Raw genomic sequence first — 23875 nt, forward strand, 5'->3', positions numbered from 1 at the left:
TGAAAGAGATGCACGAGAGGGTGAGTATGAGATAGAGCCATGAGATTGTATGAGGATTGGGTTGAGTGGTAGTGGTGGGATGAGTACTGGCGAGGTGAGTAAGTGCAGGTAAGATGAGGATGAGCTTTGAGTGGGTGTGAGGAGTGATGTGATAGAATAGTGTTGACAGTGCAGAAGGAGATGTGGGGTGGGGGCAGTGATGTGGCAGACGGAGTGTAGGGGAATGAGTAAGTGTGCTCACTTTGGCTGACCTGGTTAGGTCATTGAAGCGCCTCCTGCACTGTATGCAGATGCGTGATATGTTGGTGGTGCTGGTGACCTCCTCTGCTACCCCGAGCCAGGCCTTCTTGGTGGCGGAGGCAGGCCACTTCCGCCCGTCCGCCGGAGAGAAGTTCTCTGTCCTCCACCCCCCCCCCCCTCATCCCATCCAGTAAGACCTGGAGTGAGGCATCATTAAACCTGGGAGCAGCCTTCCCCCTGGGCTGCTCTATGTTGTAATTTTGGCTCCTTTCTGCAGCATCAGTCAGTGGAGGACTGCCCCTTTAAATAGGGCTCCTCCCGCTGTCAACCTATGATGCGGGTGCGCAGTCCGCCCACTGCGCAGCTTTCCAGCGCAAAACCCGGAAGCCAAGGTAAGTGGCTTCAATTTACTTACGATCGCGTGGGGAACCCACTGATTTTACTGGGCGGGTTACCCACGTGCCCAGTCGACCCCCCTGCTGGCAACCCGCCTCCCTCCTAATATCGGGCTCTTTGTGTCCTCCTCACAGCTTACTTTCCCACCAAGCTTTGTATTGTCAGCAGTATAGGTTGAGCATTTGAATTCTATTATTGATTAGTCTGTTAATTGAAAGTAGTCATGATGTGGAGATGCCGGTGATGGACTGGGGTTGACAATTGTAAACAATTTTACAACACCAAGTTATAGTCCAACATTTACCTGAGGAAGGAGGAAGCCTCCGAAAGCTTGTAGATTTCAAATAAAAATTGTTGGACTATAACTTTGTGTTGTAAAATTGTTTACAATTGAAAGTAGGGCATAGAAGGATTTTGGACTCAATGGAACAAATCTGTACCAAGTTTATTAACAGCTTGCAAATATTAGTGAATGATAACAGCACAAAGCTATTCCTAGAGGTCAAAAAAGGGAAGTAAATGCAAAATAATTCTCTCTTCATCGCCCAAGTTGACATTACTGGAATGAAATCCACATTCAAATTTTTATATAGACCCCCTGACAGCTTAGTGGGTAAATGCATCGCCCTGCATCCCAGCTCCTATTCCTAATCTGTGCTGAGTTAGCTGATCACAGCTGGGGTGCTTTAATTAGCCACTGCATCCTTCCACAAAGGAATGGAAAAATCTCAGCCAAGCTTTCCACTCCTGACTGCTGCCCAAAGCCCTCTGTTGGAAATACATTTGTATGAGCATTGACTGAGGACAGAATTGGGCTTGGTTGTTATGGTCTACACTGTCAAATTACATTCTGACCTCACACATGAAGAAGGGGCTGCCTGCATCCATTGGAACTGTACCCAAGCAAGACTGAGCACCTTCAGGACAGAGGGAAAAAAGGGGAAGAAAATTATGGAAAGTTGTTCTCCACTGAGTGCACTCTGTATATCTCATGCTAATCCATTTTTTTGTTATAAATTCAGTGAGAGTTTTAGCTGGTTTAATAGGATTTCAGTTCAAAGTACTATCTTTCCAAATGAATTTGTTATTTCATGTTGAAGAATGCCAAAATATTCTCTTGTTAGCAGGAATATTCATTTTCTGTCAGGTGTTGGACCGATTGAAACCTCAGTTAACAGAGTTCATGCTTTGTTCTGTGTTCTTTTAAATGATAATGGAGAACCCTGGGGAGTTGGCATATTGTCACAGCAATTATTCATAAGAAGTTATGTGCCAGTTGTATCTGATGGCTCATGCAATATTGAATGTTGTGGCTGGCAGTCTTCCAAGGTAGTGCATTAATATAACCATACCCTATTACAGTTCTTAATCAAGATATCCCGCACGTATTAGCGGTGACATTATTTGAAGACTACATCTACTGGACAGATTGGAAAACTAAGTCGGTCAGCCGTGCTCACAAAACCACAGGCTTGAACAAGATGTCACTAATCAGCTCCTGGCATCAGATAATGGATATCCATGTGTATCATCCCCACAGGCAGCCAGATGGTAATTTCTCGTGACATGCTATATATTTTCAAAAGTTAATCCATAAATCACTTGCTTAATTGGATAATTTGTATAATTATGGCTAGGAAGCCATTTTGCTCTTTCATTTTTTAAAAAGCATCAAGTTGGAAGAAGGAAACATGCTCACAGTGCATAAAAATGAGTTCTATATGGTAATCATTTCAGAACAGTGTATATTTTGCACATATACTTGCTAGCCTTGCATGAACTCAGCACATCAACCCCCACAGGTGCCTATAGTCAGCTAAGCCTAAATTAATTGACTCGCAGGGGTTACATCACATGTACTGACCCTTATCCTGCTGAACGAACAGGAGCTTTGTGGAGTTAGCACAAGTGCTGTGACAAGCACTTTAAAAGGTTTAGAATCATACTCGGTTTTATCTGACTTCACGAGAATTTGCTAACAATGCCTTTAATTCTTGTTTCATAATTGTGAATGTGTGCACTTGACATTCATCCTCACTCCAAGACAGTTTCCCTTATCCAGTGACTCATTTGCTCTTGCTAAAGATATGTCAGGATTTCACAAGACGATTGGCATTCACTGACGGCATACAGACTAAATTTCAAGCTTAGAAAAAGTCACGAGTCATAGACCATCAGCCATCTATCCTTATTAGTACAGCTGCTTCTACCTGCACACAACTATTTATTATGCCTCCAAATATACAAAGAAACTCAGCCATAAGGTCTCGTGAATTTATAATCTGACATTTAAAAGGAACTGCAGGTAAGATTCACAAAATTGTAATAGGAGTGATTCTTCCATTGTAATGTCAGGAAATGCAAGTTATTTTCTTGCCAAAAAAGGGATCTGTTAGGGTAGTTGAGAGCTTGTTTGCTGTAATACCCCAAAATAACAGTGTGATAATTTGATATGAATAAAATTAACATTTTTTTTGCTTCCTTTTCAAAGCCAAATAAGTTAATACATTTAACATTCAACCATTGGCACCATTTTTTAAGGCAATGTAGTGTCTGCTTATTTAATTACTATATAACTGACATTGTAGGTGCAGTAAATTTTATTTCTCATAAAAAATTACTTTTGCACCAATTATACGATATTTCTTTGCTAAAGCTGTAATTAACTATATTTTCTAGTAACAGCAATGTGATACTACTGTTACTTCTGCACTTTTACGTCACGATGGGTTACAGAGGGGGTGAATTTTAACTCACCCTGCCTGGTGGGAACAGGATAGGGGAGCCTTTATAATGGAGCATTTAGCCTTACCGCCCTGTTCCCACTGGAACCGCACTAATCACCTGCTCACTGAAGTTAGGTGGCAAAGGCGCCCACCGGAAGCAGATGGCTGTCTCATGAACCGGCCTCCTCTGCCCCGAACTCCTCCCCTCCCTGTGACTTTCCTGCTTGCTGATGTGCATTCTTTTGGTGCTTGCTGGTGGCCTTTGGCCAACCAAAATTCCATTCCCACCCCACCACCAGTTGGCTGCTTCTTTCCCCTAATTTCAGGCAGGCAACTGACAGCAGCATGCAGATGAGGCCCAGGAGTTAAAATACCCACAGCCTCAAACTTGTGTATGTGTTCTGCCCTCGCTCCACCCACCCAAAACCTGCCGGGAGTTACAATCTACCCCTGAGTTTTATGACATGGTTTCATTCTTGTCTCTGTCGGATTTAAATAAGGTTAAATTTTCTAATCTTATTAGCAATTTTGAATCGATTCAACATTTTCCAATTTGCATATGACTTGATTTTACTGTACTTCAGATTAAAAGCCTCATAGTCTCATAAAATGTCTTTTATCTTCTGTCTCAGTGCCTGGCCACCCATGCAAAATATACAATGGAGGTTGCAGCAACCTTTGTTTGCTGTCTCCTGGAGGAGGATACAAATGTGCTTGTCCCACAAACTTCTACCTTGCTGCTGATGGCAAGACTTGTCTTTCCAACTGCACTGCAAGCCAGGTATTGTATGCATCTGATATTCTCAGTCTTTAAAGACATACCATGTAAATTAATTAATCTCACTGGGCAAATATTTTAAAGGTGTTCTGTATCCTTGTAACTACCCTGTGAGCCATTTTAAAAATCCTGTACACAGAGAATGCACAATGACAATCAGTAATACAACAGTATCAGTGTCACTGGCCATGTCTAAACTGAACTTTTTTTCCTCTCAGTAGAAACGTTTTTTGAAACGATGTACTGCAGATGTTCCAACTGCCGTAGTTACATTGTCTGCCACAGGATGAACTTATGGTCAAAACTGGTGACATTTGTACTGACTTTTTACAGCACACTATCTAAAAATTCCCCATGTCAGCAACAATTATTTACTTTATTCACGGTTGTAAATGGTTTGTTCTTTGTCATTCAGGCATTCCTCAAACACTGTAGAAATTTGTTCAATCTTGCTTAGTTCTGGGAAATCATTTTATTTTTGGTTTGGACATCACTGGGACCTCCGTTCTATGTGACCCCTTGCTTCCATGTCATATAAAGGCCCAGATCTGTGCAAAAGCTCAATTTTTTTTCTTCCCTCAGTTTTCCCACCTAAATTCCCAGCATAGATTTTATTTGACTTCCAGAACAAAGTCCTGCAGTTTTTAGTGAATCTCAAGAGAGATAAGTGCCAATTTTAACTCTCTTAAGTGCTTACTTATTGTCTTTCTATCCACCTTATCTGTTTCTCTTTTAGTTGAACCCTCAGGCGTGAGCTTGGCTGGGGCTATAACTTCAGGACACAGATCTTTTAACTAATCTGGCAAAAGTGCCCATCTTCTGAAAGTTATTCTTATAGTACATTTGTGTCATGTGTTCGATAGGCCTAGTCTGTAAAGCAATAAATACTTGAGATCCACAGCCAAATCAATGCGTGCATGTGCGCAAGGGATGGGGAGAGTTGGGGGGAGGTTCTTATTACATGAGTGAGATCTCCAGAATATAGCCTCTCTGTTTTTTAAAAAAAGTGTTCAGCCTGCTGGTGAAGACTTTCGCCCCAGATAGAGTTCAGTACATCAGAGTTCCGAGCTTAGCACTTTACCCTTGTTCAAAGACCTCATGGCTAGCACAAGTGTAATATATTTAGAGCAGAGCATTTCAGGTACACCTTTTTGGACCCTGTTGCTATTGTGCCATTGGTATATACATTTTTAATAATTCATCGCATTAACTGGGAGAGTTATTTATTTTATTATACAGCTGGAGAGTTATTTATTTTATTATACAGCAAGCTGTGTATTCTATAGCCTGCTAAAGATGGATGTCTCCTATCATTTGGCTGATCTGGGATTGCAGAAGGTATACAAGACCTTTACCCAGACACTGTCCAGTTGACAGGTGGGCAATCAACTAAAATAAATCAAACCAAAGAAGAATATATTTTGCAGAAAGTCAGAGTACTAGGAATCTCCTATATTAAACAGCAACCAAAACAATTTCTATTCAGATCCATTATAAAGAATGTGAATACTTGACCCATGACTTTGAAAAAGGAAGATATGTTTGCCACTGTTTATTCAAAGGTGTAAATAGTGCAAGAAGTGTGATAGTTCATTTTCTGTTTAAGATAGACACAACATTTGTTCAGATTGTGTCCCCCAACTGGTGAGATCCATCCAAAAGCTCTAATAAACATTCTAAGAAACTTAAAAAGCCCAAGAACATTGTGATGGATCTTTACAGTCAAGATCAGTTTACTTTTTCACTCCCCTCTTCCCTGGAAAAGCTGAGGCCTTACAGACTTTTGTCAATTCAAATCATCAAGACGCAATTGGGTTGCAACAGTTTGGTCAGTCTAAGGAAGAGAGGAAAGGACTTCAACCTCAGGACCTTTTGTTTACCAGTGCCTTTGATCAATCAACCTCCAGCTGTCCCAAGCCTTTTATGTTCAGGTTAGCTCTCTCTCCTCCACCCTTGATAAACATACAGAGGATCAGATTTCACTTCCGGTGTTGGTAGAACCTGTGGTCTTAAATGTACAGGTAAATGTACATTAACTATTTTTTCCCAATAAAGTGGGAACAACTAAATGAAATCACTCCCCTAGTAAGCATGGGGCAAGCATGGGTCACCCATGGTTTCCCAGCATCTTATCTCAGCCTCTGTTCCACAGCCTAAGCTATTAAGGTCAGGTCCTCCTCTTCAAATCAGGGATAAATTAGGGCATCTTCAGAACAAGTGATCTATATCAGCTCCTTTCATGTAAGGCACTCCTGTCAGGAACATAGAAATTGCTAGACGTAAAAAGACCAATAGCCATCTATCCAAAAGACCAGTATTCTGCCATTCTAGTAGTCACATGATACAACAAGAATGGAGTTGTTGATTAATCATGGCACTCAATATCAACTAATCTAATGGACCCAGACATGAAGTGAGGAAACCCCCAGTTGTGGAAAGCTTTGGGAACAATAGGTCCAAAGTCACCTGTTGCTCCCAAGCATGCTACACTAGTGACCTTCTTGGTACATCTATGGACAGCAAATTGACTGATATTGCAGATGACCTCATCCTGGAGCAAGCCCAATTCATGAATATTGAGCACCATACTGATTTTGACGATTGTCAGTACTGGACAGTTGTTACAGATTGTGCTGAAGGTGATGGTGCAGCTCTGTCACTGCATCCATGCTAAAATTCCTTAGGTATATCTTATCTGTCATTACCAGATATCTGTGCCTAGAACAGGAGATACGCTGTGTGCTTGAATGTGGGGCTTAACTTGTATGCCAACTGATATCACAGACAGTTCTTTCCTGCTCTTGCTGGTGTCATCTGCCAAGTCCAGTCCTAGTGAAGCACTCAGACTTGGAAGTGAATAGTAATTGTGCAAAAGAGAAGGAGCAACAGGTACTAGCTAGGGGATTGATGTTCAGGCTGGAGAGCTGCACTGAGTGGAGTGCCCCAACCGTGTGTTAACCATAAAGGTCAGAAGATTCCCAGGTTCATTTCTTGGGTTGCGCTAAATTAGCTACTTTCAGCTGGGGAGGTAATAGGACATTACAATTGGTCTCAGAACCCTCAGCTAGGGAGAGAAAAAATCATCCAATGTTCCCACTCCTGATTGCTATCCAGTGACTCCTTCTATGGACACTGGCTAAGAACAGCATTGGGTCTCGGCTATGATGCGCTCCATTGTTAAATAGCTTTCCACCACTTGCTATCCAGACTCATAGATGAAGAATAGCTTGTTGGCTGAGGTACCAGTGGGCTGCCAGCACTCAAGGAGCCAGAAGCAGCATGAGTCACTGTCTTCACAGACAGTTAGGAAGAATAAGGGAAGGAAAGTACATAAAAGTGATTTGAACAATTCTTCCAAGAACTCTACGCTTTGCTGAGCAAGCTCTTAAACTAATCCTTAATAATACACACTACAACTTTCCAGCATTTTGCTGCCTGACCCCCGCCCAGTAACTTTGAGTGAGAACATAACAATGATCAAGGAATGTCACTTAATAATCACTCATGTTTCAAATTTTTGTCCAGTTGTTGCTTATTCTCTGCAACGTACAGCAATAAATATCTCTTTCATATATGGCCACTAGTATGATATGTTTATAATACTGTCTCAACAGTTTGTCTGTAGCAATGACAAATGTATTCCATTCTGGTGGAAATGTGATACAGAAGATGACTGTGGAGATGGATCAGATGAACCCAAAGACTGTCGTGAGTATTTTTAATATTTTGTCACCAATATTTAATTTGTTTAATGTTATCTGCTGTTCAGTCTATACCATATCTGAAGACTATCAAATAAGACTATTTGCTAATAGAAGAACGTTACCCTCCCTGGATAGGTGCTGCATTGTCCTGCTCCCTATATGCAGTTATTGCTGTCCGTGGTAACAACAGTGGTGTGAAAGTGTCCAAATGTTAACATATTCATTAATAAAACAGACTTCAGCGGTTGTAAATGAGAACATATTATTCCTTTTATGATCCATAAAAGCCATTATAGTAATAATTAGGTAGATAGCAGAATTCGGTTACAAGTCCTTCGCATGTTTTCTTTACCTTTTTAATTAGCACAGTAATCAATCTATACCTATCACAAATTAACTATAATTTCTTCTATTCTATAAGTAACACTTCTTTGAACTTCCCAGCTGAATTTAAATGCAGGCCAGGGCAATTTCAGTGCGGCACTGGAATATGCACTAAGCCTGCCTTCATCTGTGATGGTGAGAATGACTGTGGGGATAATTCAGATGAAGCAAACTGTGGTAAGTACGGTATTAGAATTGCTTAGCTTTACATTCAGGATATTTGTGTAAGTCATGTCATGATTTCAATTATGAATATTGAACACATCGTGTTTATTCTTAATTCTTTAGAGACACATGTTTGCCTTCCAAGTCAGTTTAAGTGCTCACGGAAGAGGCGATGCATCCCTGTCATCTTCAGATGTAATGGTCAAGATAACTGTGGTGATGGCGAGGATGAAAGTGATTGCCGTGAGTTTAAAAATTCAGCTTTTGAAGATAGTGTATCTTGCATATTAATGAATCCTAGCTAAGCATCTCCCTGTGGCTCAGTAATAAATGTGCTGCATGGTGTGGTACTGAGTAATACAGACCAGGAATATCCCAAGGTCAGTTCTTGCTCCTTTTGAGAGTTAGCAGTTTTGTCAGTCGTAGGCTGCTGCAACAGTCTCAGTGGCTGGGGTTTTCTGCTTCCCATTTTAATCCATTTTTTCCCACACATTCACTTTAATGGTCAGAAAATCACAAGCACAGAAGCGGAAAATCCTGACCAGTAACTCTTGGATGCAGAGGGGGAAAGTTAGCCAGGTTGTGCACTTCTGATCCTGGTTGGAAAGTGTGGATGCTGGAAGAGGATAGCATTGGACTTGGCTACGAGGCCCTCCTTCATTAAGACCCTGCCAACTCACTGTCTACGTTTACATGAAGAATGGCTGCTTGGATGAGCCACTGAAGGACTGGCACCATGGAAACTATATTTCAACATGATTCACCACTTTCTGCAGAGGAAAGAAAATTGGGAGGAAAAATCCTGGATTATTAAAAAATACTTTTAGATAGCCTCTAACATGTGGCATAATATCTTTAATGATCTATTCTTTATAGCAAAAGGTCACTGTAAAGGAAATCTACCAGTTTTTCCCAATATTATGACTGCTCTTGACTCGCATTCCTGAAAATTTTAAAAGAACTCTGATATTCTGAATCACAATGCAATGAATCTTAATGCTGCTTGATGCTCTAATCCACTAGCCAACCCTGTAGCTGCAGAATTTCCAAGGCCATATCTTGGCCAAATACAAATCTCTTTGTTTGAAAGAAAATCTAATGAAATCTTTTATGAACCAAGACATTTTAATCATCCATATTATCTGCCTGTAATGCATTTAGAATCTCTACTTAAAAGGGTTTTAATTAATAGTATTATGCTGAGAATTAATTAATTTTCCTGTACCAGCTGATAGATTTTACAGTTCTTGCACATATTGAGATAGTCTAGCATTGATGGTTAATATAGCTATGATCGTACAACAGATATTACTTACTTACATAAAATATGAATCTACATTTAATTGCAAATAGAGCAATGCACTTTTATAAAACAAAAATATTTTTAATGTATTTTCAGTTCCCATAATCAGTAATCATTTTAAGATCTAAAATCAGGCCATTTGGTTGTGTTGCAAAATATTTAGTAATATCTGCTTCAGAAGACCAGAAGAATATGGCATCTTCAGTTGAGTTAATGTCCTAATATGTGATTTAATTCAGTCCATCAAAGATTGCCACTTGAAAGCCATTTAACATTTTGAGGACTATGCCAGCGTTTTAGTTGCGTTTCCCAAATATTTCCTTATCCTATTTTATATTCAGCTTTAAAAGTAAATACCGAGCGATTTTGCAAGTACAAGCATAAGCTGGAAACCGCTAAAGAAACTCATCAGTCAAATCATTCATAGTTGAAGTTGGTTAAAAATTTGTTCAAAATACATGTTCTAATTTGGGCAATTTGTATGTATATTAGTTATCATTGAACTTAGTTTACATGTCATTATCCAGAACAGCAAGTTTGCGATTTAGATAGTGATCATATAACTCTATTCTGTATAAATTTACAAAGTGATATGTAGTTTTAATTTAAATGTAATGCTTTTCAACAGAGTAAGAACTTTAATAAACCATGGTATGTTCAGGAGCCAAGTTTGAATCAAATCTTGCCATCCATTAGCTAGAAGCTTTTGCTTACACTTAATTTTACGAATAACATTCTCATAGAACATTTTTAACTTTGCCCCTAGCTGAGGTTACCTGTTCTCCAAACCAGTTCCAGTGCGCTGTAACCAAGCGATGCATTCCTGAAGAATGGGTCTGTGACAAGGACCACGACTGTGCAGATGGGTCTGATGAATCGAATTGCAGTAAGCTATTTATAAAAAGATTTGCATTTATATAGCGCATTTCATGACCTCAGGATACCTCAAAGCAAAGAAGTACTTTTGAAGTGCAGTCACTGTTGTAATGTAGGCAAACCGCAGCTAATTTGCATACAGCAAAGTCCCACAAGCAGCAATTTCATAACGACCAGATAAACTGTTCTTCAGTGATGCTGGTAAAGAATTAACTCTGAAATCTTTATTTAGGAAAATAATACTTGGAGGAGAGGGAAGAAATTAGCTGATGGAGGTGCTGTGGACTATTCAGTAGCAATGTGTAACAGGTAGTCAAAGCAAATTTCCAACTAGAAATATGGAGCACTCTGAAATGTATGGTACATAGGGATGTGATTTGACTATAACCTAAAGCAAACACTGTGTGCCATACTATCATTTAAAGGAGCTCCAAATCTTAGCATGTAACTTTCTATTATGTTATATTTTGCAGAGAATTAATAGCCGATGGCTTTGCTAATGGTGAGTCAGGGAAATACTAGCTTGAAACAGTGGGCCTGATTTTAGCAGGCCTGCGGGTTTCCGGCGGGTTGGGTTTCGGGAGTGTGATCAACACACTCGGTGAAATTAGTGGGTTGCCCGCGCGATCGTAGCAGGCAACACACTAATAGGAATCAATTACCTGCTCCTCCGGGATCCGCGGCGCTGGTCTGCACGTCGGGCGGGCTGCGCATGCGCAGTACGATCTGTCAGCTGGAGGCTCTCTAGTTAAAGGGGCAGTCCTCCACTGACAGATGCTGCAACCAATGGAACAAATTGCAGCATGGAGCAGCCCAGGGGGAAGGCTGCTCCCAGTTTAATGATGCCTCACCCCAGGTATCATCAGATGGGGTGAGGAGGAGGGGGAGGACACAGATCTTCCACCCGGCAGTCGGGAGGAAGCGGCCTGCCTCTGCCACCAAGAAGGCCTGGCTCGAGGTGGCAGAGGGGGTCACCTGCGCCACCAACATATGGCCCACCTGCATACAGTGCAGGAGGCGCTGCAATGACCACAGTAGGTCAGCCACAGTGAGAACACGAAGTCTTTCCCCTACACTCCGTCTGCCACAACACTGCCCCCACCCCACATCTCCTTCGGCACCGCCAACACTACTCTGTCACATCACCCCTCATACCCACTCAAACCCCATCCTCATCTTACCTCCACCTACTCACCTCGCCAGTACTCATCTTGCCACTAACACGCAACCCAATCCTCATACAATCTCATTGCTCCATCCCATACTCACCCTCTCGTGCATCTCCCTCACGGCCAGCCTCACTCAACCTGCCACCACCTGTGCTGCAGCCACAGGGCATGCATCACATATGTGCAGTAGGCAGCGTAAGGCAAACGTGTCGTGAGCATGAAGGGGGTGCACAAGGGTGTCTGAGGGTTTGTCATGGGTGTTACCCATATTGAATTTCAGAGCAACAAACAGCACACATTATATTGACACCACCACTGCCACGTCTCCGCGAATCCTGTCCGCTGTGTCCAATAATGCCCGCTCCTGGGTATCACTATGAGGACCCACCACTGATGCCACCCATCGTGTTACTGCAGAGTAGGTGCAGGTGTATTTGCAGGGCTCGTCCGCGCAGACGACTGAGAGACATCGGCGGTGTAGCCGGCTGCACCCTGGAAGGATGCGGAGGAGAAGGTGTGGAGGGCAGTGGTGACTTTGACAGCGACAGGTAAGCAGTTGGTGCTGGGGCCAGCCAGGAGCAGCTCGGCATGAAAGAGGCTGCAGATCTCCACGACTACATGTCGAGCGAATCTGCGCCTCCCTGTGCACTGCTGCTCGGAGAGGTCCGGGGAGCTGCGCCTCGGTCTGTGGACCCTGTGGCGAGGGTAGTGCCCTCTGTGATGCGTCTCTCTCTGCGGTAGCCCTCCCTCCTGCTGTGCAGGTGGGCGTGCAACAACACCGTGTTGGGGGGCTCCACGTCTCTGCGGCGGACGGCGTGGACTGCGAGGCTACTGGGGCTGGTCATGCTGTTCGTCCTCCGAGGGTGTCCACACACCACCCATCTGGCAGGTGTTGGTCTGAGGGGTTGTGCAGGTTGGTGGGTGGTTCCTCGGACTGGGGCTGCGGTTTCGTGTCGGTCTGTCCTCTGGCTTGGTGGGGGGCAGGGGTTGCCCTATGTGACGCAGTGGCCTCCTGTGTGGGTGAGGGCTCTCCCCCGTGGAGTGCACCTTGGCACCTGCCACAGGCTCCTGGCTGCAACACGCCTGGTTGGAGAGAGACTGTTTCACCCAGTGTGTGAAACTCACTGCCTTGAACCTAAAATCCCACACTTCCTCTTTTGACAGCTGATTCAGCTCATTAACTGACCTCAACAAGCAAGGTAAGTACACTCAAGTGGAACCCCGCTGGCTTTAATTGCCTGCGGGATTCCCACCAGCGGGGCTTGCGCGCGCAGCCCCGCACGTCAGCGCGGTACCCGGAAGTGGCCGGGATTTCGTCGCGATCCGGTCACGTGACCGGATATCGGGATTTTCGGGGCCCCCCCGCTGGAAACCCGACGGAAACCCGACGCCAAAATTGAGCCCAGTGTGTTTGATTGCAACATGAAGTCACAGTGATATTCAGCACTCATCTCATAAAAACCCACCAGCAGAAGCAGCTGGTCTTCTGGTGAATAGTACTCACTCTGTCATGATTAGGTGATTGTTTGAAGGGACAGTGGTCTGCAGCCTGCAATCTGATTGATCAAAGGAGAAGCACAAAATTACAGCACTACATCATACAGACACACATTTACAGAGACATAAAACTTTTAACAATAAAGGTAGTTAGATTCATCTAGCAAAGCTTCATACTATATTATATGTTATATATACTTATTTTCAAGTCTTAGTGGTTTCTGAGCTTTAAATTGCAGTAAGTGGGTTTGTGAATTAATCCACTGTCCATCAATACTGCCAAAAAAGGTACAATTTAAAGCACATATCAAAAATGACTAACTGGGACAAACCCAGTAAATTGTGCTGTGACGAATCAAATCCAATGCAATGGCACAGTGCATTAATCTACCAATGCTTTTGACCTTTTTGCAAGATTTTAATATATTTTAACCCATAGTCAAGTAATATAGCAAACTTTTACCAAAACAAAAGGTGTTTAAATTGTAGTTAGTCAGACTGCATTCAATGTGCTGCCAAGTTTTGGAGGAAGAAATCAATGTATTGGGTAGAAGCACGAAAAGACTGAGTCCTATGTATAAAAACTGGAGCCTATGTTATTTATAGTCTTCCCAAGTTTAACATATTGTTCTTCCCTGCCCTTAGTCAGTGATCAGTTTTCAAGAATTTAGTGCATATTGCCTACAGCTGCGAGGAACAGTGGAATGCAAAAGGCTGGGGGGGTTAAATTGGTTAACCCCCAAAACCAAGCGCGGGTTAATCACGATCCGTGATCAACCTGTACCCGGTGCTTCCCGCGCAGGCAGGATGAGACATTTGTCCGGCCTGAGGACTTACCTGACAGCAGCGTTAAAATCTCGGTTGACAGGACGATTCAGGAAATGCGCACTTTCCACCAGCAGGGGGAACCCCATCTCTTAGAGGGAGGATGTCTCTTAAAATCCCTTCAAGGTAGCCGATACCTGTTATTTGCTAAAAATAACAGTCTGCTGTCTGAATGGATATCAGACATCGTACACATAAAACACAGGTCCCGTCCCTATGTTTGCAAACTGATGAGTTATGTTAAAACATTGAATAAAGGTTGCGCACTACTAAATCCCAGATCTCCAATCTGCATGCCAGACCTCACCAATCTGCCGATCTGAGTTTGTACCATGCCTGCGAGAGTACATGCACTAAGGTTCTCTGCTGATGCACTAGAGGCCTTGGTGTAAGAGGTGGACAGAAGGATGGACAGCCTATATCTACGGGGTGGGGGGAGGGAGGGGTAGCAAGAGGCTCTCCAGACATATGCCCAAAAGGCAGTGGGGGATGAAGTCAATGCCAGGTGCACAGCACCACGAACATGGATGCAGTGCAGGAAGAAGTTCAATACTTTGACATGAGTGGTCAAGGTGAGTGAGGTCAATTGTCAAGTGACGTCTCCTACCATCTACACCATTAGCCGCATCTTCTGCCCAACGCACTACATCCCCCATCACCCACATACCAACAAACTCTTTCCATCAGTACTCAACTCTACCAATCAGATACTTCCTCTCACCCTTACACATTACTACTGCTGCAAGCCGCCCACCCAGAACTCACAGGCCAAACACACTGGCAGCTATTCAACCATGACAGGCACATCACCTAGACACATGTCCCGCTTTCTTGCAAGAGAGGGTGGCGCATAACAGGAGGCAGCAAGTGGCAGTGGCATTTAGGCCCTCAAGCCTGTTCCCTGCCATTCAATGAGATCATGGTGGACCTGTGACCTAACTCCATATACCCGCCTTCGCCCCATATCCCTTAATCCCCTTGGTTCACAGAAATCTATCAATCTCAGATTTAGAATTGATAATTGAGCTACCATCAGCTACCATTTGCAGAAGAGCTTTCCAAACTTCTCCCACCCTTTGCGTGTAACACCATGTCCTATCTTCACTCCTGCACGTCCTGTCTCTAAATGTTAAGTTATGTCCCCGCGTCCAAGTATTCAAGTATAGGAGACCTCCAAAAACAATTACAAATGCATCAGCAGCCAAAAGTAGATGGTCGTGGTTAAGACTGTGCGTTGAGTTGAGCATTAAGTTCCAAAACGGTGTCTGTCACTTTAAACCAGCGTTGCACACTGATTGTATCCATTTTTTCCTTACTTTACATGCTGCCGACGTTTGCTCTCTGCGCATGTGCTAATACCTATACCAAGATGGCATCCGACGCACATCAGGCTAGCAACGTGCTTGCGCAGCCAAGATGCCATCTTGGCACTTCAAGAGGCTGTGTAGCATTAAAACAACGGGCGCTACACGGCCCAGGTTCTAGCCCTCGGAGTGTGGTGTTTAGCCTGAGTGGGAATTAAGCCTTGAGGTTTAGTTTGACAGGAGTTTGTCTATAATTAGTGAAGTGAGCAAGCAGAGTTTGATTCTTGATGCTGGTGGAAGTTCAGGCTAACACCATCAACAATTTTAAGTTAGACACAGAGAGAAGGCAGCACAGGGAACCCTCATGATGTGTGTCGAGTGCAATATGTGGACCAGCATGGATTCTCAATGTACACAAGGGGAGCACATTTTCAGTAAGTGTTAAAAGATTGAGTCTCTGGAACATTGTGCAAAATGGTCTATCCCAATCCACCCTCAACCCCGCCTCTCGCGAGCTGTAAAAATAGCTCTCACCCCCTTCTCTGCACTGAGTAGATAAATGGGTCCTGATTCCATCCCACTCCCCCACAGAGCAGGAAGGCAAGCCCTCTGCCCACCATCCTCTCTCACAGACAGGAAAATCTGGGTCTGATGAAACATAGTAGAAATAACTTTGTTTATCTACAAAATCCAATTCCCCATCTTTGCTTTATGGAAAAAGTGGGGACTTATACCCTTGAAATAAACAGTTCTGATGGATTTCCATTGTTCAAGATGCCACCACTTAAGTAGTAATTTTATTATGCACTAATAGACGATATTTTGTTTAATGCAAAATATGCAAATTACGCAACTGTCTCATTTTACTTGCTACGTAAGCCAGGATTCTCCTTCGTGATTTTGCTCAAAATCAGACAGGATCGTGGCAGGAAAATGCACATGGTGGTGCATACTGCTGTCTCATCACCCAACTTCGCTGCCCCCTCTGGGACCACCTCTGCTTCCCCACCCATCTCATGTAAATAGTGATGAGGGGAGGGGCCTGGGTCCTCAGTACATTTCAGTTGTCACTTCCTGGGGCTGCCATGGGTGAGGTAGCAAAGGCCCTGAGGTCATCCCGCGAAGGGAGGAGGTTCCTATCCCTCTAGTCTGACTCCAGCACTTACCTGCTGAAGGCTCCGGTGCCAGCCGAAGACCTCAGTGGGATATGCACTCCAATCTTCAGGGCACTTCTTCATGTTTAAGATCCCTCGGCGGGCTCTTCTGCTGCTACAGTGGCGTTTCCATCAAGATTGCCCTCTCCGCACTGGTGGGCTCCCACTTGGCAGTGGGAATTCTGCTCGGAGCCTTCCATGATTCACAAATTATCCCCAACCTGGAGAAATGGGATTGGGTTGGGGTAGATTCAGAGAGGCAAGCGGAAGTCCCACCCCACCAGAACTCTGCCCCAAAGTGCACAATATATATACTTCTTTGTCTTATACAAAAGGATTAATGCAGCCTGACTTGGATTCTTGTAGCAAAAAATGAGAAAGATATCGGTTAATTCAGGTGCTTTGGTAATCTAGGACATGCACCTTCTTTTAAAAATATATTTCCCCTCTGCAATATTTTTCCTGAACAACTGTAGATAATATTTGGTACAGGGCTAATTTGCTGCATAGCTTCCTTTGCTCATAGACTGTTTTGAAATGTTTGTAATGCTCCAAGTTTAATAAAAGGATAAATGCAAATACAGCTGTAATCAGTGTGTATGATATTTATAGCATATGTATAGTGTTCTTCAAGACAGTATGTTTTCATAATACATTTGTAAACTTAGTTGCCATGTACTGATATGTAAGCTGGCTGTATTATTGATACAACTATTGATTCTTGTAATACGATTAACTGCACTGCTATGTTTCGGAGTAACATTGTGTTGAAGCTTAGGATAACATTTGGAGGTAAATGTTTGCGATGGCCTCAGGCATTTGTTCTGTACAGCTAAATGAAATCAGCTGAGAGATGTGGAAGTTCTCCCTCACATGGGGGGAGGGGGAAGAGACAGACCACAAGGAAAGGAATTAGATAGAAAAATGTAAAGAGGATGGAGCGAGAGAGTGAAATGAAGGGAGACATCAAAAATAAGGAACAGTAGAACTAAACTTTACAAGAATGGAACTAATGGGTTGATATAATCATCATCAGGTACAAAAGAAAGGGAAATAGATTGGAGTCAATAATGGTTTTGAGGCAGGAGGAAGACAGAGACCCACAGTTGACAAAAGGTTGCTATAAAAATGTGGAACGTTTGAGAACCTGGTGAAATAATAAGAATGCAGTTAAAAAGAAGTTTTCATTTCAACTATGTTTCCTTTTCAAAGTATGATAAATATTTTTTTAAATAGTCAAGATAAGTGGAAAATGCCTTCAGAGCACTGGTGTAATGATCATCATAACAGAAACTTGAAGCTGTCACTGCCTTGGTTCTTACAAAATGTGACAGAATAGAAATATTAGATGGATACCTTTGTATTGGGAATAAGAAGCCATATATTTGGCTTATATATTGTTAAGTCTTTGTGAGCTGTGGATTATAGTAATGGCTATTTCTGTTTTATTATATTTTTTGATTGGCTTCAGCTCAAATTGCATGTGGCACAGATGATTTCCACTGTAAAGGCACAAGCAGATGTGTTCCTGCACGTTGGAAATGTGATGGAGAGGATGACTGCGGAGATGGATCTGATGAGCCACGAGAAGAATGTGGTATGTTTTGTTCCTGGATTCTAAAGCAATGTTATAAAATATTTAAATTACTGATATCAATTATTGATTATCCGGTCATTTTAAAATGTGCATGTGTTCAAAATTAAGCTATCAATAAGTTATGAGTTAATTTTTGGTTTCTGAAAGTTAGGTAGAATTTGTCCATGTAGTTTGGTCTTGCTAAAAATCTTTTAGGACTTCAGGAAATCCTGACTGAGAAGAGCCCATAGTCCATATTCTGTCGTGGAATTCCCTCCACTCTCCCCCCACACCCCCACCTGCTGATCCCTATTTTAGCGAGCATTACCTTCCTGGGAAAAAAGGATAGCAGTATTGTTATAATATCTCTAAAGGTCCATTTACATTACAAGTTTAACATTAGCGCAAAACGGTTTTGTCTTCACACTGACGTTAAGCCTGTCGTGTGTAAATCAGATGTGAAGACCAGAACTGATTCCGAAGTAAAATAAAGTGAGACTTCTTCCTCCAATGAGTCTCACTCTGCTTCAGTCCAGTGTTAAGTCGAGGCCTGATTCCTGATTCAGGCTGCATTTACTCAATACTTGTAGCATTGATGCAAAGTGTAACCGCTTCAGGAGTAGTGAGAAAGCACCTGTATGTAATATATTTTACTGTTTGAGTCTTTAATCAAAAAGGCTGCAAGGTGGTTTGTTCCAAAGTAAAATGGCTTTATTAAGAAGTTATAACAAGTAACAAAGATATTAAAATACAAGAATACAATTAAACATGCAAGTAAGATGAAGACAACCTGGCACAAAGTTGATCACTGTAGAAGACTTCGAAGTGCACTTTCGAAGGTTTTGACCAGTTGAGCGGTCCAGCCTCACTCTGAGAACGTTCTGATCAATACTAAAAAGCTCCCATCTTTATATGTCTTAGAGACAATTAGCTCTGTGTTTTCTCTGTCTCATGGGGTTGCCATCAGTCCTACTCCCTTATATGCAGAACATCTGACTTTACCACCTCTCTCATGATTAGTTGCCTCCGAGATGTCAATAACTCTTATCTTTGTCTAAAGCATCTCGTCCTACTACCAAAGTATGGATAACTCCCTTTTCCCATGTTATGAACAGGAGATGAGCATGACGCCAGATGCTCATTATTCAAAGAGGCCCTCTCTTGCACAAGGTCATAAAAAGCCTGTTAGACAGAAAGCCTTTGTTCACGGGGAAAGCTGACATAATGCTTTTCCCTAACAAGGTTTACAATATTGTACAGAAAGCTTGTATGTTAGAAAATAATAATGGGATTTGGCAGAGTCAACATGGATTTATGAAAGGGAAAACATGTTTGACAAACTTATTGGAGTTCATTGAGGATGTAACTAGTAGAATAGATAAGAGGGAACCAGTGGATGTGGTGTCTTTGGATTTTCAGAAGGCTTTTGATAAGGTCCCACACAGGAGATTGGTGAACAAAGTTAGAGCACATGGAATTGGGGGTAATGCACTGGCAAGGATTGAGAATTGGTTAACAGTCAGAAAACAGAGAGTAGGAACAATCGGGTCTTTTTCAGGTTGGTCGACTGTGACTAGTGGGGTACCGCAGGGATCGGTGCTTGGGCCTCAGCTATTCACAATCTATATCAATGATTTGGATGAGCATATTTCCAAGTTTGCTGATGACACAAAACTTGGTGGGAATATGAGTTCTGAGGAGGATGCAAAGAGGCTTCAAGGGGATATAGACAGGATAAGTAAGTGGGCAAGAACATGGCAGATGGAATATAATGTGGAAAAATGTGAAGTTATTCACTTTGGTAGGAAAAACAGAAATGCAGAGTATTTTTTAAATGGTGAGAGATTGGGAAATGTTGATGTTCAAAGGGACCTGGGTGTCCTTGTACATGAGTCACTGAAAGCTAACATGCAGGTGCAGCAAGCAATTAGGAAAGTAAATGTTATGCTGGCCTTTATTACAAGAGGATTTGAGTATAAGAGTAAAGATGTCTTACTGCAATTATATAAGGCCTTGGTGAGACCACACCTGGAGTATTGTGTACAATTTTGGTCTCCTTACCTAAGAAAGGATATACTTGCCATAGAGGGAGTGCAACAAAGGTTCACCAGACTGATTCCTGAGATGACGGGATTGTCGTATGAGAAGAGATTGAGTAGACTAGGCCTGTATTATCTAGAGTTTTGAAGAATGAGAGGGGATCTCATTGAAACATATAAAATTCTGACAGGGCTAGACAGACTGGATGCAGGAAGGATGTTTCCCCTGGCTGGAGGGTCTAGAACCAGAGGTCACAGTCTCAGAATAAGGGGTAGCCATTTAGGACTGAGATGAGAAGAAATTTCTTCACTCAGAGGGTGGTGAATCTTTGGAATTCTCTACCCCAGAGGGCTGTGGAGGCTCAGTTATTGAGTACATTCAAAACAGAGATCAATAGATTTCTAGATATTAAAGGCATCAAGGGAATGGTGATAGTGCAGGAAAATGGCGTCGAGGTAGAAGATTAGCCATGATCTTGTTGAATGGTGGAGCAGACTCGAAGGGCCGGATGGCCTACTCCTGCTCCTATTTCTTATGTTCTTATTACTTTTCTTACATTCCCTTCTACAGGGGAAATCCTTTAGGCTCACATTCCCGTCCCATCCTTAGTTCACAGCTCTGTAGCGCAATACATCCATTTGCTCATTCAGCTTTTATACATTGAATATACTACATAAAGATTAAAATCTGAGAGAGAATTCTAGCCCAAGGATGTTGTCCTACCTTCTATACTGTTTCTCACCATGTATGATTCGAAAGGGTAGATGTCCCCTTTTCAATGTCAGCATTGCGATATTTCATTTCAGTCTTTCAGTCCTAATCTCCAACAGCCCCTGGTGACCTCACGTGGCATTATCTAACGTTCTCATCTTGTCAGCATCACATACCTATTTGAGCTATTTGGTCTTCTGGTCTAAGTGAGCTGTGGACTTCCGACTGTCCCAAGAGCTCAAACTTTTGGGTGCAGAGTGCCCTATCTTTATACTTTCAGCTGTTGGGGCTGCACGTATGCATCTCTGGTCTTCTCTCCTAGCCATAAATGATCTCACCTCCATGCTGACTCTGTGTTAAACAACTTTAGATGAACCGTGCAGTGTCATGTCACGTAATGTGACTACCTCATCCTTTATCTCTGCTGTGTACTTACAAGCTGCTTTTGTTCACACAGAGGCAGCACCTTTGTCTCCCCCAGCACCGCCCTCTTGCTAAATGCCTCGTGAGATGGAATACTTGACTATGCTCAGTTTAAACCATACTCTTACATTTCCAACCTTTGAACCTGAATGAAACTACTCTGGGTCAATTTTCACCCTACCCCGTAACTTTCTTGTCGGTCTTGTCTAATATCATCTTGAGTTACATTTTATTAACATTATGTTTACATAAACACATAATTGCTTCTAAGTTTCATTTGGTTAATCTTACACATTGTGATATAGACAAAGAAAATCATGATACATTGTATAGAAAACTACAGTGTACCATATTATCAAAAAATCATGGACTTAAAAGATTCTCCAGCACTCTTACTAATATCCATCTTGTGGATTTTTTTCCTAATTATTATTTCTTGCGAGCGCTCAGTTGTCCCAATTTCATTGTTAACTCAAAAGAACCTAACTCTAAATTTTGGAAATTCAAATTTCTATGTCCCTCTTTATTTTAATTTCAATCCCCCTGATAAGTACTAGTGTTTAACTCTATCCTGATTGTTTAATTAATTAGTCGGTTTCTGTATGGAACTTGTGTCAGTAAAAGGTTTTCTCACTCTCCTGAGTCACATTAATGGAATCATAGAAAGGTTACAGCACAGAAGGAGGCCATTCAGCCCGTCGAGTCCGCACCAGCTCTATGCAAGAGCAATCCAGCTAGTCCCACTCCCCTGCCTTATCCCCATAGCCCTTCAAATTTTTTTCCTTTCAAGTACTTATCCAGTCCCCTTTTGAAGGCCTTGATTGAATCTGCTTCAACGGGCAGTGCATTCCAGATCCTAACCACTCGCTGTGTAAAAAGGTTTTTCCTCATGTCACCTTTGGTTCTTTTGCCAGTCACCTTAAATCTATATCCTCTTGTTCTTGACCCTTCCGCCAATGGGAACAGTTTCTCTCTATCTACACTGTCTAGACCCTTCATGATTTTGAATACCTCTATCAAATCTCCTCGCAACCGTCTCTATTCCAAGGAGAACAACCCCAGCTTCTCCAGTCTATCCACGTAACTAAAGTCCTTTATCCCTGGAATCATTCTGGTGAATCTCTCCAGCACCTTCTCTAAGGCCTTCACATCTTTCCTAAAGTGCGGTGCCCAGAACTGGACAAGATACTCCAGTTGTGGTCGAACCAGTGTTTTATAAAGGTTCATCATGACTTCCATACTTTTGTACTCCATGCCTCTATTTATAAAGCCCAGGATCCTGTATGCCTTTTTAACCGCTTTCTCAACCTGCCCTGCCACCTACAATGATTTGTGCACATTTACCCCCAGATCTCTCTGTTCCTGTACCCCTTTTAGAGTTGTGCCCTCTAATTTATATTCCCTCTCCTCGTTCTTCCTACCGAAATGTATCACTTCGCATTTTTCTGCGTTAAATTTCATCTGCCACGTGTCCACCCATGCCACTACCCTGTCTATATCCTCTTGAAGTCTATCGGTATCCTCCTCACTGTTTAATACCCTTCCAAGTTTTGTGTCATCTGCAAATTTTGAAATTGTGCCCTGTGCACCCAAGTCCAAGTCATTAATATATATCAAGAAAAGCAGTGGTCCCAGTACCGACCCCTGGGGAACACCACTGTACACCTCCCTCCAGTCCAAAAAACAACAGTTCACCATTATTCTCTGTTTCCTGTCTCTTAGCCAATTCTGTATCCATGTGCTACTGCCCCCTTTATTCCATGGACCGCAATCTTGATGATAAGCCTACCGTGCGACATTTTATCCAACGCCTTTTGAAAGTCCATATGCACCACATCAACTGCATTGCCTTCATCTACCCTCTCTGTTACCTCATGAAAAAACTCTATCAGGTTAGTTAAACACGATTTGCCTTTAACAAATCCGTGCTGGCTTTCCCTAATCAATCCACACTCGTCCAAGTGACTGTTAATTCTGTCCCAGATTATCATTTCATGGCATAATCTTTCATGGCGTGCTGTTGTCAAGTAACTGAGCATGTCTGAGACCCGTTCTTCATTTCATCTTCATGTATATCTGCATGCTAGTTGCCTCACGTGCAACATATCACAGGTAATGTTCTTGAATATTAACTTTCTGCTGGCCAGTTTCTTTTTCCTCAAGGTATTGGCAAATTTTCCATGGCACACTTCATATGTCCAGTACAATTCAATCCTGTAAGAGCAACTGCTCTGTTCGAAGAGCGGTTCCAACAGCTCACCAAGCCACAGGCCTTTGTAATCATGTTCTTCATACTGATCTCTGTTTCCGATGGCGACATAAATTTGCATCTTTCATGTCCACTTGGGCTTTCAGGTTATCTTATCAAAAGATCGGGGGGATGTCTGGAGGTTTTTGCTTATCTCCCCCTGCATGGTCCCGATGTCTCAAGTTATCAAATGCAGTTTTCCCATTGTTCAGTATAGGCAAGGACACAAACATCTTCAAGAGAAAGCTATCAATTAACTATTCTCCACTACACTTTCCTGACTTTTACTAGATTGTACATTTATACCAGATTGATGTCTTTAGTAAATCATGCCCAGGTGATTTATGTTACTCTTG

At 42.5% G+C, this 23875-nt stretch overlaps 1 protein-coding gene across 1 annotated transcript in view; it reads left to right on the plus strand.

Moving 5' to 3' along the window:
• The window catches only part of LOC137323576 (low-density lipoprotein receptor-related protein 1-like), a 1400855-nt gene that overhangs the window by 1209967 nt on the left and 167013 nt on the right, over positions 1-23875 (plus strand). The window contains exons 61-67 of the mRNA XM_067987196.1: positions 1999-2187; positions 3995-4143; positions 7755-7848; positions 8289-8405; positions 8517-8636; positions 10463-10582; positions 17993-18118. Of these exons, the coding sequence (XP_067843297.1) occupies positions 1999-2187; positions 3995-4143; positions 7755-7848; positions 8289-8405; positions 8517-8636; positions 10463-10582; positions 17993-18118 (915 nt within the window). The remainder of the gene's footprint in view (positions 1-1998; positions 2188-3994; positions 4144-7754; positions 7849-8288; positions 8406-8516; positions 8637-10462; positions 10583-17992; positions 18119-23875) is intronic.

The sequence above is a fragment of the Heptranchias perlo genome, chromosome 7 (assembly GCF_035084215.1).
Source record: "Heptranchias perlo isolate sHepPer1 chromosome 7, sHepPer1.hap1, whole genome shotgun sequence".
In the NCBI taxonomy this organism is placed as follows: domain Eukaryota; kingdom Metazoa; phylum Chordata; class Chondrichthyes; order Hexanchiformes; family Hexanchidae; genus Heptranchias; species Heptranchias perlo.